Source organism: Seriola aureovittata, chromosome 5, assembly GCF_021018895.1.
Source record: "Seriola aureovittata isolate HTS-2021-v1 ecotype China chromosome 5, ASM2101889v1, whole genome shotgun sequence".
In the NCBI taxonomy this organism is placed as follows: domain Eukaryota; kingdom Metazoa; phylum Chordata; class Actinopteri; order Carangiformes; family Carangidae; genus Seriola; species Seriola aureovittata.
The window spans coordinates 8,933,100-8,946,952 of NC_079368.1; the positions used below are offsets into that span (position 1 = coordinate 8,933,100).

General features: G+C 41.1%; 1 protein-coding gene across 8 annotated transcripts in view; it reads right to left on the bottom strand.

Moving 5' to 3' along the window:
• Positions 1-12,058, bottom strand: part of pbx3b (pre-B-cell leukemia homeobox 3b) — a 58,953-nt gene extending 46,895 nt beyond the window's left edge. For 2 of the 8 annotated variants that reach the window (XM_056376634.1, XM_056376632.1), the window contains exons 1-2: positions 10,558-12,055; positions 9,875-9,948 (exon numbers count right to left, since the gene is read on the bottom strand). In XM_056376634.1, the coding sequence (XP_056232609.1) occupies positions 9,875-9,948; positions 10,558-10,805 (322 nt within the window). In that variant the 5' untranslated portion in view covers positions 10,806-12,055. Of the gene's footprint in view, positions 1-9,874; positions 9,955-10,557 lie in introns of all 8 variants that reach the window. The other 6 variants (XM_056376627.1, XM_056376628.1, XM_056376629.1 and 3 more) reach the window with 6 other exon arrangements.
• Positions 12,059-13,853: the final 1,795 nt, after the last annotated feature.

Consider the following 13,853-nt stretch of genomic DNA (forward strand, 5'->3'; position numbering starts at 1 on the left):
CACATGGCCTAGCACAAAATCACAGATGCATATTGCATGTGCTACATGTCTACTTTGGATAATTAAAACCTGTGTATGTTAAGAACAAAAAAAAAAAGTAGGTACAGTGTCGCTAAACAGAATGTGTTCATTAATATTTCACACGCAATAAAGCAGGTGACACTACATTGTTAGCACCAGCAATCCTTTCAAAAAAATATATATTTCCATTTACACCTCCATGGCCACACACATCACCCTATATTGGACCAAAATAAAATGTCACACCAGCAAACAGGCTACGCTAAGGTCAAAATTATACCGTATGTTCACATGTAAACCAACTTTTTAATTTTTTAATTTTTTACTTTTCAACTAAATGTAAATAACATCTAAGTAAATAACACACTTGATTCGGATCATGTTAAAGCTCACTGCAATCTTGTGATTCTCTGAACTGACATGGAATATTGAGTAAGTTAATGAAATCCTCTCAAAGACAGGAACTCTATTTTTACACCATGATAATTAAAGTACGACACAGTTATAATTTACAGCCCTCGCTTAATTGCATAGGAAAAGTAAAATGGGAGAGGTCTATGAGAGGAGATTAAATGTGTGTATGTGTGTGTTCGTGCATGCGAGTCCGTGTATGTGTGTGTGTGTGTGAGTGTGTGTGAGTGTGTGTTTGCGCCTCTTCACTCAAGAAGAGTGAATATAAACGAGCTTCCTGTGCATCTAAACAACAGGATTGTATCTTTTAGCATCACGCAACATATCAAAGATTAGGTAATGAAATATGCACTGTCCTATTTTTCTGCTACTGGGCCCTTTGACGAATCGAGTACAATCCAAAATCTCCATAAATCACTATTAAAGACAAGTATATCATCACCAGCGCATATATCTTCCCCAGCCTGACCTGTAGACTAATGAGAAAAGGCCCAGACTATCTTGTCTGATTAATTAATTCAAAATGTCGGCTGTTATTCAAATGTGAGGCTGGTGTTATTTGAATAACACTTGACAGCGACGCCTGAAGAAATAATTTCTGGTTTGTGAGGCTGCTGCGGCATTACTGATGATGGCTCATGGAAATGTTGGAAGCCTAGGAGTATTTTTTCCCTCTTCGCCAGTCCTCTTGCTTTCCCTCCCTCACCTTCTCAGTCATGATAGCTCCAAGAAGTATTTCATTACTTCAACCCCCCCACCCCACCCCACCCCACCCACCACCCCTCCTTCTTCACAATTATGGCTCTTACCGTTTTTTTCCACTGTCTGTCCTTTCTCTGTGTTTGTATTCCCTCCCACAGCCAGCCCCAGATCTACAGGGCAGCGCTTTGGCTCTGCAAGAGACATGCTGGCAAAGAGGAAGGTCATGGTTTTTACAACTGCAGCTCCCCAATGCTGACAGCCCGTGCTGCCAAAGTGACACACTCTGTTTGGCTTTCCCACGTTCATAGAGCTCCACAGCGCTTCGTCTTTATCACGGAGCGCGCACACACACACACACACACACACACGCGCGCGCGCGCACACACACACAAACACACACACATTTAATCAGCCTCAGAGCTGAATTCCCTGTCAATGTGCAACAAAATGATCACACGTAGAGACATAATCACATAATATTGCAACAGACAAAAGTGGAAATTATCCTTTCTTTCTTTCTTTCTTTCTTTCTTTCTTTCTTTCTTTCTTTGCAAAACCCAGTGGACTGGGGGTAGGGAAAATAGGCACTGGAGAAAGAAAACCATGAACGTACGTGCTAGGGCCTAGGGGCAGTGCACACCCCTCTATCGCTTCCCTCATCAAGCATGGATTCTAATCAGGGCTGGGGAGATATAAGACGCTCAGTCATTAAATAAATTAACTCTGCCACTCCATGCTCTCCTTCAGCACCCGCGAGAGGCCCACCGTGCTCTGCATACTTACAGAGCATCACGCACCTCACCTTCACGCCACACCCGAGCCGGCCTGCCAGCACTCACACACACGCACGCACGCACACACACACACACACACACACACACACAGGATAAGAACTGATCCTGAATATTTAGAGAAGGAGAGGAACCACACCTCCTGTCCCTCGACAACTGATGTTCACATTCACAGGGAAAGCTTTTACATCATTTTATTAAAGAACCGAAAACAAACCCTTGGGACGTTTCAGGGATGTCCCACAATCTTCACGCGAGTGATAAATAATCTGAGAAAACCAATGCTGATTCACAGCGTCTGTGAGACAGCGTAGACACAAGTTGTTTTTTTGTTGTTTTTTTTGTTGTTTGTTTTGTTTGTTTTTCTGAGGATCTGTGCAGTGTGCTGCCATTCATCAAGAGGAGCCAAGTGCAGTGACGAACAGTACGAGAGCTCAGTGTCGGCTCGGATCACTGACACAAACAATCAAAGCTGACACGGTCTTCGTATAGCACCTGCCACTCCGGCAACGCAAATAGATCAATATGAGGGGAACTCATCCTCTGTTTAAAACTCATATCCTTGCACCCACATCATCTTCCAGAGCACCGTGATGTAAAAAGCGCACGCTTAATACATATCAATCACCGGTGACAGAGGAAATGCTTATTTGAGGAGCCAACGTGAGGCAAATACACCATGTCAGCAGAATGTCCGTTGTCAAAACTTGCCATTTGAATTTTCAACCGCGTTGTGCGGAGACAAATGTCCTTAGAAATCCCTTACATTGCAATTTATATCATTTTAATGTGCACTTTAATTCTCCATTACTTAGAGAGGAAGTACCTGGGAGGGTGGAAACACATTAGGGAAAGTAAGATATGAACAGAAGGGTCTGGGGATCTCTCTAGCAGACACAATTAAATATTCATGTGTCTCCTCCTAGGACACAACAGATACAGATCATTATCATGGCAACAGCACACCACCATTTTGTTCACACGTTTGCATCTGAATCAATGGTGTATAAAATTCCATATGAAAAAAAACAACAACAAAAAAAACAGACACTGCCAGAACATCAGTTATTAGCTCCATTATTAAAATTAGAAGTGCTTCCTTTATAGTACAAATTATCATTTCAAATGATCCTGCACAGGTTATTAAAAATATATCTGTAATTATCAGACTGAGATTCAGACTGTTAATTATTACAGGTAAAATTACGAGCAGCGGGTGAATGTCTTTGCAGAGGTACACAGGTATGTGTCTCTTTTGAGCCACATGCCATGGGACAATACACTGGCTCACAGCGTTAGTGAATCATTCCAAAATTCATTACAAGCGCTCAGTCCTTTTCCTGCCTCCTGCTTGAGGAAAAAGCAGGAGAAGAATAGCAGTAATGTACTCTGGATGACCTCCACTTTCTAAAGAGAGGAGAAACCAGCCTTTTTTTTTTTTTTTTTTTTGCTTTTCAATCCCCATCAAAGACGAGCTAAAGGAGGGACAGCATTCCCCTGCTCGCCGTCATTAATCATAGCTTTCTGGGAGCAAGCGCATATTAATTTCTGTCATCCCAAACATCATTTGGTATTGTTATGCCACGGCTTAGTCCTCATTCACCAGCAGACGCCGGCCGTTCCTCCTGGTTTGAGGGAAGACAGGGCCTGTGTGGCTGTGTTTCAGAGCAAGAGGCCTTTATCCCTGGGGCTCTGACACCAATTAAGCCATTTCACCGAGAGACGAAAACAGGGCCCGCCGTTTCACTGTAACATGAGCCAGCACCTAGCTGCTGGCCCCTCGCCATCTTTCCATTACTTCAGACACAAAAATGAACTTCAAGGACTTAAGAAAATAAAGAGATAGTATGCTTGGTGAATGGTCATACTGACGAAAACCCCCCGCCCCCCCAAAAAAAAAAGAAAAAAAAAAGAATTTTCAGGATCAGTTTCAGGTGACCAGTTTCTCTGTCGTTAACTCCACTAACACATTTATTCATAAAGATTTTAAATATATATTTAAATTCACAGGCAGTATCAAATCAGTGTGATAGTATTATGCCACAACTGATAAGAAAAATGCTCAGTCTGCACTTCCTTTTACTTCTCTTTTTTCCCCATAGTTGCCTCTTGGCAGGCAGCAGAGTGGAGCTTGTCTCAGGGCTAAAGCAGAATAATGCAAGGTTTGTTATGAATTAAATATCAGAAATCTTAACACAGCAGCCAATAAGAATTATTTGCCTTATTAAAGCAGCAGAAGACGCTGATTAAAATTTCATTGCATTGCAGTCTTTTTCCCATTTCTGCCTTCAATATATCATTCTAATGTATGAAACATGTGGAACAATGGCAGATGGAACAATGGGAAGAGGGGCTTCATTTTCAAGCTCGCAAATGAGGAAAAGAGCTCAGATTTCTTTTTTTTTTTCTTTTTCCTGTTTTTGGAAAACAATCTTGTGTAAAGAAAAGAAAGGTGACGGCAGTGTATCACTCTGTTTTTGTCAGGCAACAAGCTAAAGTGTCAAAATATTACAAGTGGGATTTAAAATGTGTACATTTACTCACTTGTGTGTTACCTGTAGGAGTAACACCTCCACATACACACACACACACACACACACACACACACACACACACACACACACCAAAATGTTCTAAAATACAGGCATTTATCTGCCAAGAAAAAATTTCAGTAGCTGTTTCTCTATCAAAAATTTAAATAAAGAAATAGTTACTTGGACAAAAGCAACAACAGGGACAGAAGCAGGATTGTCTTCAGTGTTCTTGCACTCACAAATGATAGGTCATTTAGTTGTCCACATGTAATGTGTACAGAGTAAATGAACATCATGGTGTCTATTGTCCCATGAGGAAAACTCTTCCCTGAAACACTAGAGCTAATGAAATAGGGACCTATAAATAGCAGAGTCATTACTGAGAGAGGACTTGCTTTGCACCAGTCGTTCGCTGTAACCCTTTTTACACTAATAACTGGCTCTACGGAGTTACATCTCCTCAGCCATCGAGTGACACACTAATGAACGTCATGTCATAAGGAGACTTAAGGAAAAGTTCATGTTGAAAGAAAAAAATCTGAGTGTTTTTTTTTTTTTTGCTGTAAATAAACAGAGCTGGACGCTGACAGAATAAGGAGGATACACGCGTGAGTTTTCATTTTATTTTTTGCTGCTTTGTGTTTCATAAACACAGGCTGTCAGCTTTTTTAATTTTGCATCATAAAACAGAAAGTGTGAAATATTAAAAGTGTTTGTTTTTGGCATTAACTTTGTTTCAAGCAGTAAAAAGTCCTAAAAAAAAAAAAAAAAAGGAAAGTTTGGTTTAACTGTGTCTGGCAGGTCAAAGGTCTTTTACAGTTTTGACAAGAGCACAGCCGCAGTGATGCGTTCAAAAAAAGAAAGTACATGTTGACAAGACAACAAGTTGTATCATTCACATCTCTGTTCAGTGTTTCAGGTCATCACTTGAACTAGCTTCTCCCTGTCAGTTTCGGGTTTCTATCTCTGCACTCAGCCACAAACAGATGCCGCAAAAAAGCAAAAGAGGCAACAGCCACGTTCCTACTGCTGTAAACTAATTTCAATCAATCCTTCCTTTTTGCATCCAAAGCAGCCTCTGCTGGCTGCCACCGCCTGAAGATAACTATTTCACCACCTCTGTCATGCCTAATTAACAACTCAGATGTACAATTCAGAAATTTCGCAATTAACCTACTAAAATATTGTTGGAGAATGCTAATTGTTATGCCAGTTGCCATAAAGACTCATTTGCATAACGTATGTGCAAAAAACAATTATGAGCTGTTGATCGCGCAGGAGCCCGCAGAAAACGCTTGGAGCGATTGGAGGGGGAGCGAGGGAGACGTGTGCAAGATGGGTGCCCGTGTGTGCAGATGGAGGGACAGCACTGAATCATCGTACAAAAAAAAAAAAAAAAAAAAAAACAGGTTTGAGGAGCCGTGCGCGCGGATACCAGGCAGCACCGGTGCACAGGCATCCATCTCCACGGCACAAAAGCATTTACCCTTCCAAACGAAACTGACATGTATACGCTTTGTTTTTTCTCCCTTTTCCTCTTTGTCTGCCTCTCTTTCTTCTCATCTTTGCTGATGGGGAAATGGAGGGTATTTGGGAGCTACTTAGATAATAACCACATCTTTCCCCGGTCCCCCTCGTGCTTTAGAGGAGGAAGCACTAGTGGCCCTGCCATTGAGCCAGTCAGGAACCCAGCTGTGCGCGAGCCATTCGGCACAACACTATCTAGTCACTGCAGCCGCATCACTGGGGCTCTCTGAGACAAAAAGCAGCCAAAGTCAATTGTCTCTCCTGCTGTCTCTGTCATGCCTTTGCTGGAGCTTTTTCAGCACAAAGAAAACCCATAAGGTAGAAAAATAAAGTCAAATTAAAAATATTTTTGTTCTCTGCCTTATGATAATAATAATAATAATTGTAATAATAATAATAATAGTAATAATAATGATAATAAAAATGATAATAATAATAATAATGACAATAATAATAATTTTGTATTAATAATAATAACCCTGTTGGAATGAGAAGGCTCATTAACTTTGTCAGGGAACATTGAAATTAATGTTCCCTGTAGATTTCAGAAATGCTTACCTCCTCAGTCCTAACTCTATTTACTCCAGGTAATGCTTTTAGTCAGCCTCGCATGTGGTTAATTACAGGCTCATCCTGAACTGTCTTTAGTTAACACAGTCCTTCCTAGCTGAACATTACATATAACATAGGCGAAGCGATAAACAGACATGAGAGCATGTTTAGCGGTTTCCAGAAGCCAAATCAAACATGTGAAACACGACGCCGACATTGGCTCGGACTGTGAGAGTAGTCCCTCCCTAATCTACTGCTTTAAACACTGGATCGGAGCATTTATCAGCCTGAATCTGCCACACGCTCTCTCTCTCTCCCGCTCTCTCTCTCTCTCTCTCACTCTCTCTCTCCCCTGCCTCTCCAGACCCCCCGTTTCAGAACCTGATGAGTCAAAGGTCAGGAAAACAACAAGTCAATACGCAGCCAAAAGAAGCGCCATGCAGCTGAGAGAGCTGTGGAGAGGGCTAAGCCTCTCTGTGGCACTCCGTGATTTAGCCTGTAATAGTTTTCTGTAATCTCTTTCTATTGATTAAACCTCACATCAAAGAGGAGTCCTGCTACAGAACCTCTCTTTTCCTGGTCAGAAATACCATATGGAGGTAATCTTTCACCTTTCTTATTCTTGCCGCTCCCGCTGCTGCTGCTGCTGTGAGCCTCTCTTCCAAGCATGAGAGCAAGACAAGGGAGTAGCCAGCAGGATAAAACAAACCCAGCACAGAGGAGTAACTGCAAAACTCATCTGAATCACAGGCCATTTTCACTCAATGCATTCATTGTCTTCCCATGCAGCCTACAGGTACAGAGGTGCAGCATGAACGCAGCCTTTGTCCTGGAACGGTCGGAAAACGTGAGAGAATCAAACACTTTAATTGCCATTTTTCTTTATGTATACAACCAAAAGGAAGAAAAAAAACATCACACACTGAAGGACAAAGAACACCACTCGCCAACCGAATCTCACATGCAGCTTATCTAAATGCAAAACCAAGAAAATCTGGGAGGAAAAAAAAAACCCCTCCTGCTAAAAACACTCAATTTAGTGACAGGCAAATGACTTCATGCTGCCACTTAATCTCATTTCTTGCATAATGCTCTCTAATTAGCATATCAAAGTGAATTAATACTTCTAGGGCATTAGCAATGCAGAAATATGCTGTAGCTCTATAATAACAGTTAGAAGACTGCCAGAAACTTCTAAACACCCTGAAAAGTCTTCAACGTGGCTTTCCAGTGCTAGAAACAGCACGTCTTCACCTCTGCTAAAACCCAGAAAAATCAAGATTAACATCGTTCTCACCGCTTTGACTTTGTCTCACAACATAATACTTTTACCATAAACACGTCCGAAGCTTTGAAGCTAAACCATATACCCACCATTCATCTGCGCACGAGACAATAGGTCGAGATAACATGATACATGTGCGCAGTAATTACACAGATGATTCTTGGACGGCTTTCAAATTTATTATTAAAAGTCATTTTCAGCCAACGGTGGATTCCCATGGCTAAAAGACAGCGGCCCCTGTGCCATCTGAACGCACATGAAAGGACCAAGGGGAGCCCTGTGAACGGTGCTACAGGAGCCAGTGAAAGGCTCAGTGTGTGCTGGAAAAACAGGCCGGTCAACAAGGCCACCAGACCAGCTGAGCTCTGTCAATGGCTAAGAGGGGGAGGCTGTGACTCTAAACCACAGGTTAACCATGCACACACACTCACACTCACACTCACACTCACACACACACACACACACACACACACACACACACACACAAGCTTGTTCTCCCTCTCCTCTCATCTCTTTCTCACACACACATATTCCCGAGCACATACACTCTTTGACACATGAACATATATTAATCCTTTCTTTTTTTTTTTTTTGTTGTTGTCATTCTCATTTACTTTTTCATGCTACTTAAAGCGGCAGTACAAAACACCGAAACCAGAGTCAAGTTTCCACAAGCAAACTGCTAAAACATCTGATGATAAAGTCACTAGAGTAACAGGATGATAATATAACTTTAGTTTGAAAATATAAATAGCAATCTTTTTTTTTTTCTTTTTTCACTGAGGTTTGACAGACGCAGCAACGATTCTGTCCTGGAAGACACTTTCACATTAAATCAATGAGCGCACACAAAAATAAAAGCTGGCATCTTGTGAGATGTGTGATCTCACACACAAACACACAGCAGAACACCTCGGCTCACACTGTGGACCCTCTGCCTGACCCTGTGGACGCCACCTGTGTTGGGGAAGTTCATAAACTTTTATGATCTCCCCGAAGCCAATTTCCTCATAAACTGCACAAAGGTCACAAATCTGACAAGACATCAGGTTTGCTAAATTACACTCAACCCACAGCATTGTTTTCTACATATTCTTATTTGCTCTTTGTCTGAGAGATGTACAGATCATTTAGAAAATGTACAGCAGTTTCAAAATGTGAAGCATCAAGGTCAGTACAAAGCTGTTATCACCGAAAAATCATTTAAGAATTTAAAGGGATGCAGTTTATTATACGCCCCATAAACATTGTGGGGAAAGTGTAAAAACAGCAATCTGTCTGTACAAAGGTGTATTTTTAAAATATATATATATAATGTAAAAAGTTGAAGCTATAAGAAAAATTATAAGACACAAAAACGACAGCTTTAATTTGAGCTGTCTCTCATATATGTGTGTAAATGTGCACACACACACACTGAAAGTTTTCAACCCTGAGAGTTGATGCTTTTACAGAGCAACTGCACAATATGCAACAAAATTTTTCTTTTTTTCCAAATGAATTTTTTTTCAATAATTCCCTACAAGCTGATTGTGTTTTACAAGCATCAACAGCCCACGTTTGTGGGAAAGGCGTCTGCATGCAACTGCAGGACAGTTTCTGACTGAGAGTGTATAGTTGCCTTCATATGTTGAAAGCGTGGAAATTGTTGGGAGGTTATAAAGCATGAATTCTGTGTGATCTCAGCTATGTAGAGCATATGCTGCGGGATTTCCCCCATCCTGTTCAGAGCCAGTGTAGTGGGGCTGGAAGCTGGAGCTGAACTTTCTGTTTAAATCCAAGCAACCAGTGCTGGAGGAGATGAAACAAGAGCATCTTCAGTGGGAAAAGAAAAGAAAAAAATCTACCTCTGCTGCTACAACAGGACTGTTTCTGTGTGGCACAATGACATATTTAAAAAAAAGTGATTGATTAATTTGGGCAGAGGTCCCCTTGTAACCTGGATGCAGGCTGCCATCGGATCCCTGGGAGGTTGAAATCTCTATGTGCTATCGCATTCAGGCTCCTGTGCTATTTCTCTGAGAGTTGATATTTTTACATAAAGGTCTTACCTGTCTTTTCTTTGATTTCACAGAGAACGCTGAAGAGTGCTGGTTTCATTCTGTGACAGTTCAGTCCATGTTTCCTGTTTCAGTATGAGAAAAGATAAAATATTGAAATAAGTTCACTGATCAATCACATGTTAAACATTAACAAGTGAATGGATATTTTCAGATATAAAGTTTAGTTGTCACTATGTTCCAACACAGAGGTCTTTCCAAAGTTATCATTTGTAACAGTGGAGAATTTGCACAAAGTTGGGAAAAAGGAAATAAAGGTATCTGTTAAATAAATTAGGCTAATAATAATGCTCCATTATAAATACAATGCCAATGCAATGGCAATTCATTTCTATAATGAGCCTACAGGCATTAATTTTCTTTTAGCCTATAGTTGTGCAGATGTATGAACATTTACTACAGGACATGTGTGCACATGAACTTTCTGAACAGCACGACCTCTTTCAGTTTCACGCAGGCAGTTTAAATAAAAAGCTGTTGTTCCCTCAGTGACAACTTTCTCATGTGTTAAAGCCCTGCGACGCACTAAATACACCTCAGTGGAAGATTATCATTAAAGCCACTCCAGTCTATTGTTATGCATTGGGGAGTTAAGTTAAGCGGGCCACAACTCAGCAATGATGCGTTCAGCGTTTTGGGGGGGCGAAGTTAATAAAACATATAAATCAACCAACTTTGCTTGCGCCTCGTCCAGACTCTGATCAGTTATGGTCATTATTTGATGGAGAATGTCACCAATGTCTTGTTTTCTTCCGTCTCCGTCTGTCCCATCGTGTCCATGTGGAGGCGGCAGTGCCATGCCTCCTTGTACCGAGTGGCCAGCCAGACTAACGCCGCCGATCGACTGCATGATCCGGGCTTGATCGTCCATTGTAGCCGCTAAAGAGTCTGTGCACTGAGCCACACAAATTGAAAAACTCATATACGAAATCGGCTACAACATGTGCCGCAGACTGGAGGGATGTACGGCCGTGGGCTTCTTCAGCGATGCAGAGCAGACACGGTGATTTTCTTCTTCTTCTTCTTTTTTTTAAAATGAAGACTAGCAGAGATGTTTTAGCGTAAATCTTGTGTCCAAGTTCTCGCTGTCCTCTCGCTTTTTTTTACGCGCGGTCCAAAGTGCCAAAACGCGTGGCTGCGTTTGTAGAAAAATGCATAAATTTTTATTTTTATCTTCTTCTTAAAACTTCTCTGTCAAAATTGACGGTCCATCGTATCCCGCACGAATCCTGATGCCAATCTGTCTTTTCTCTGGGATTTGACGGGTGGTTGAGACAGAAACGCTCCTTGGTGATCTCTCATTTATTAGCGCTCTTCATATGGGATTCCCATCGCATTTCCTCTCCAAAAAATGTCCAAATCCTCCGCGTGAAGCACCGGCAACAAAAATATCCAATGTGGAAACGTGTAAACAAATCAAAAAAAAAAAAAAAAAAAAAAAAAAAAAGAGAAAAAAAAAATCTTAGGCTTGCAGGTGTTGCCAACTATAAATGTGCAGAAATGACTCCCGCGACAACTGACAGCATTTAAAAAAATATATACACAATCTGCTGCATAAGGTGTCCAAATGTGACTATAAAAAATATGAAATGTACAAAAAGTTAGGGGTTTCTTTTTAGAAAAAAAAAAGGCAACAGCGAGAAGAAATTAATTAGGATACAACGCTGTGTACAGGCGATGCGCAAAAAAATATCTCGCCCTGCTGAAATTTATGAGCTCCAGCCTCTGCCTGTGTGTGTTTTATGTTGTTTGATGGCAGCGGTAGTGAGCGATTGACAGTGTGCCAATGCCACTCACTCAGTGCAGACGTGTCAGAGCAGGGAACAGGGGTAGAAAAAAAAAACATACAAAATACGAAATGAAAATGCACGCTCCGCCCTGCAGAGGAGGGGTCTATATTCTTGTCACTTCTCGCCTGAACACCGAAAAACAAAATGTTAAGAGCTAGTACTTAGGATGGTGATTATAATGATGAAAGCACGGCAGAGTCCCCCTCTCTCTTTCTCGCAGCGGCGGCAGCAGGGTATCCTCGTTTCCTCACGCGTGCACGTGCAGCTATGTGCATATTCTCTAGCAGTGATAAAGATTTAGCCCTGCAACCACACAGCCAAATACATAATGAGAGTTTTTATACAGTTTGATGTAGAACTGCACAGTCCCCTGTAAGCCTTGGTTCAAGCCAGGCAAGCAGTAGACATGTTTATATTATTGGAAAGTCAAGCTCCTCGACCAATCCCGGGCTAGACTGACGGAGACTGACGATCCGAGTGTCCTATTACTGGCAGATGCATGATGGCGAAAGCCCACCCACTCCATCCCTCCATCTTCACACTGCTGGTACAAAAGGATGGGAACTTCTGATTGGTCGTTGCTACGAGTGACATCCATTGCACAAGCAGGCGGCGCTGCTCTGTGCTCCTCCGCAGTTGCTATGGCAGCAGACAAGTTGTTGAGCTGGATGCGAGGCAGCAAATACACTGTGCACCTCCACTATAAACATCTAGATCGTGGATTTGTAAAGAAAAAGGAGGGAAAAACGGGGTTTTGCTTTCATTTTGTAGGTGTTTCATGATACTCATGCAGGATTAGAGCGAGAAGAGTTAAAGGCAGGTTAGATTTTCCTACATTGGAGTGTTATAGAAAGACAGCATGTCATGATGCTGAACTTTTGACAGAAGGGATTTGTTTGATTTGGGTTTGATGATGACTATGGAATAAAGTGGCAAAGTCGACATAAATAAGGACAAATCTGCCGCGTCATGTACAGTTCTGTTTGCTCACATGAGATATTATCTTCTCTGGCAGCCAAAATAACCATTATGGGTGTAATTTCTACCAAAACCCATCAGATAATCCATAAATATGTTAAAGTTTGGCTTCTAAGTAGTTTATAGTGACACATTATTTAGAGATCTTTTATATTTCCAATGTTTCACTGAAGTTTTATATTTAATTAAGCTAAGAAGAAAAAAACAGAGAGAGGAAACAGCGTAAAAATTCATTTGAAGAGATGTGTGACACTTTGAGCTTTTTTTGTTTCCATTAGTCTCTTTTTAAACTGATGCACTGTTGAACTTGTGCACTGATGAGACAAACAGGGACCAGAATTCAGACAAAGTTGACAAAAGAGTACAGTTTATTCTGAGGAAGCTGGTAGAGAGAAAAAAAAAAAAAAAACATTTCTCATGTTCCAGAGGTTTTGTTGGTGCTGGTATGTTTACCTTTTAAAGGCACTGTGTTATCCATCCTTACAGATTTATTTACACTATGCACAAACCGACAAACCGTCATTAGGTATTTGGTTTCATTTGCAGTTTGAAAACACAAAGGGAGCTGAACAATGTCATAAGATTGTGAAATTGGTCAAAAACATCTGCAAATTGTCTTGCAACACCGTGTTTATCCCCTTCAAAAAATGAAAAAGTAAAAAGAAAACAAACTTGCGGGACACCAAGTAAAGCATCACCTTCAAGTCTGAGCTCCTGGTTTGGGATTAAATGAAATAAACACCAACAACATCTCTGACAGGGAAGCTCTTGGTTTTACAGCGTTACGCAAAGCTCAGACTGTAACTCACTTTTCTTAGTAAAGATCAAACAGACATAAACACCATGTGTGAACACACAGGGTTGATAATGAAATACAATTTTCATCAATTTCTATTAAATTCCATCATTTGTTATTAGTCATTACTGCAAGCTCTGACGAATACTGAGTTAATTGCGTCCATCAAAAATATTGTGCTAAAAATAACATGTTCTCTTTGGTCAAAAAATGGTGGACGGATCGGGAATTACCTGGTGTTTGGTTGTGAATCATCTTCATGCATCAGAACTGAGTGACCGGATTTATCCTCAGAAAAGGAAGCAACTTCTACTTTGAGTCACGATACAGTGAGTCATTACTTCAAATAACTGCTCACAATGTTTCATTATCTTGCTCTACAATGAAGGGGACATCACCCTGTCTG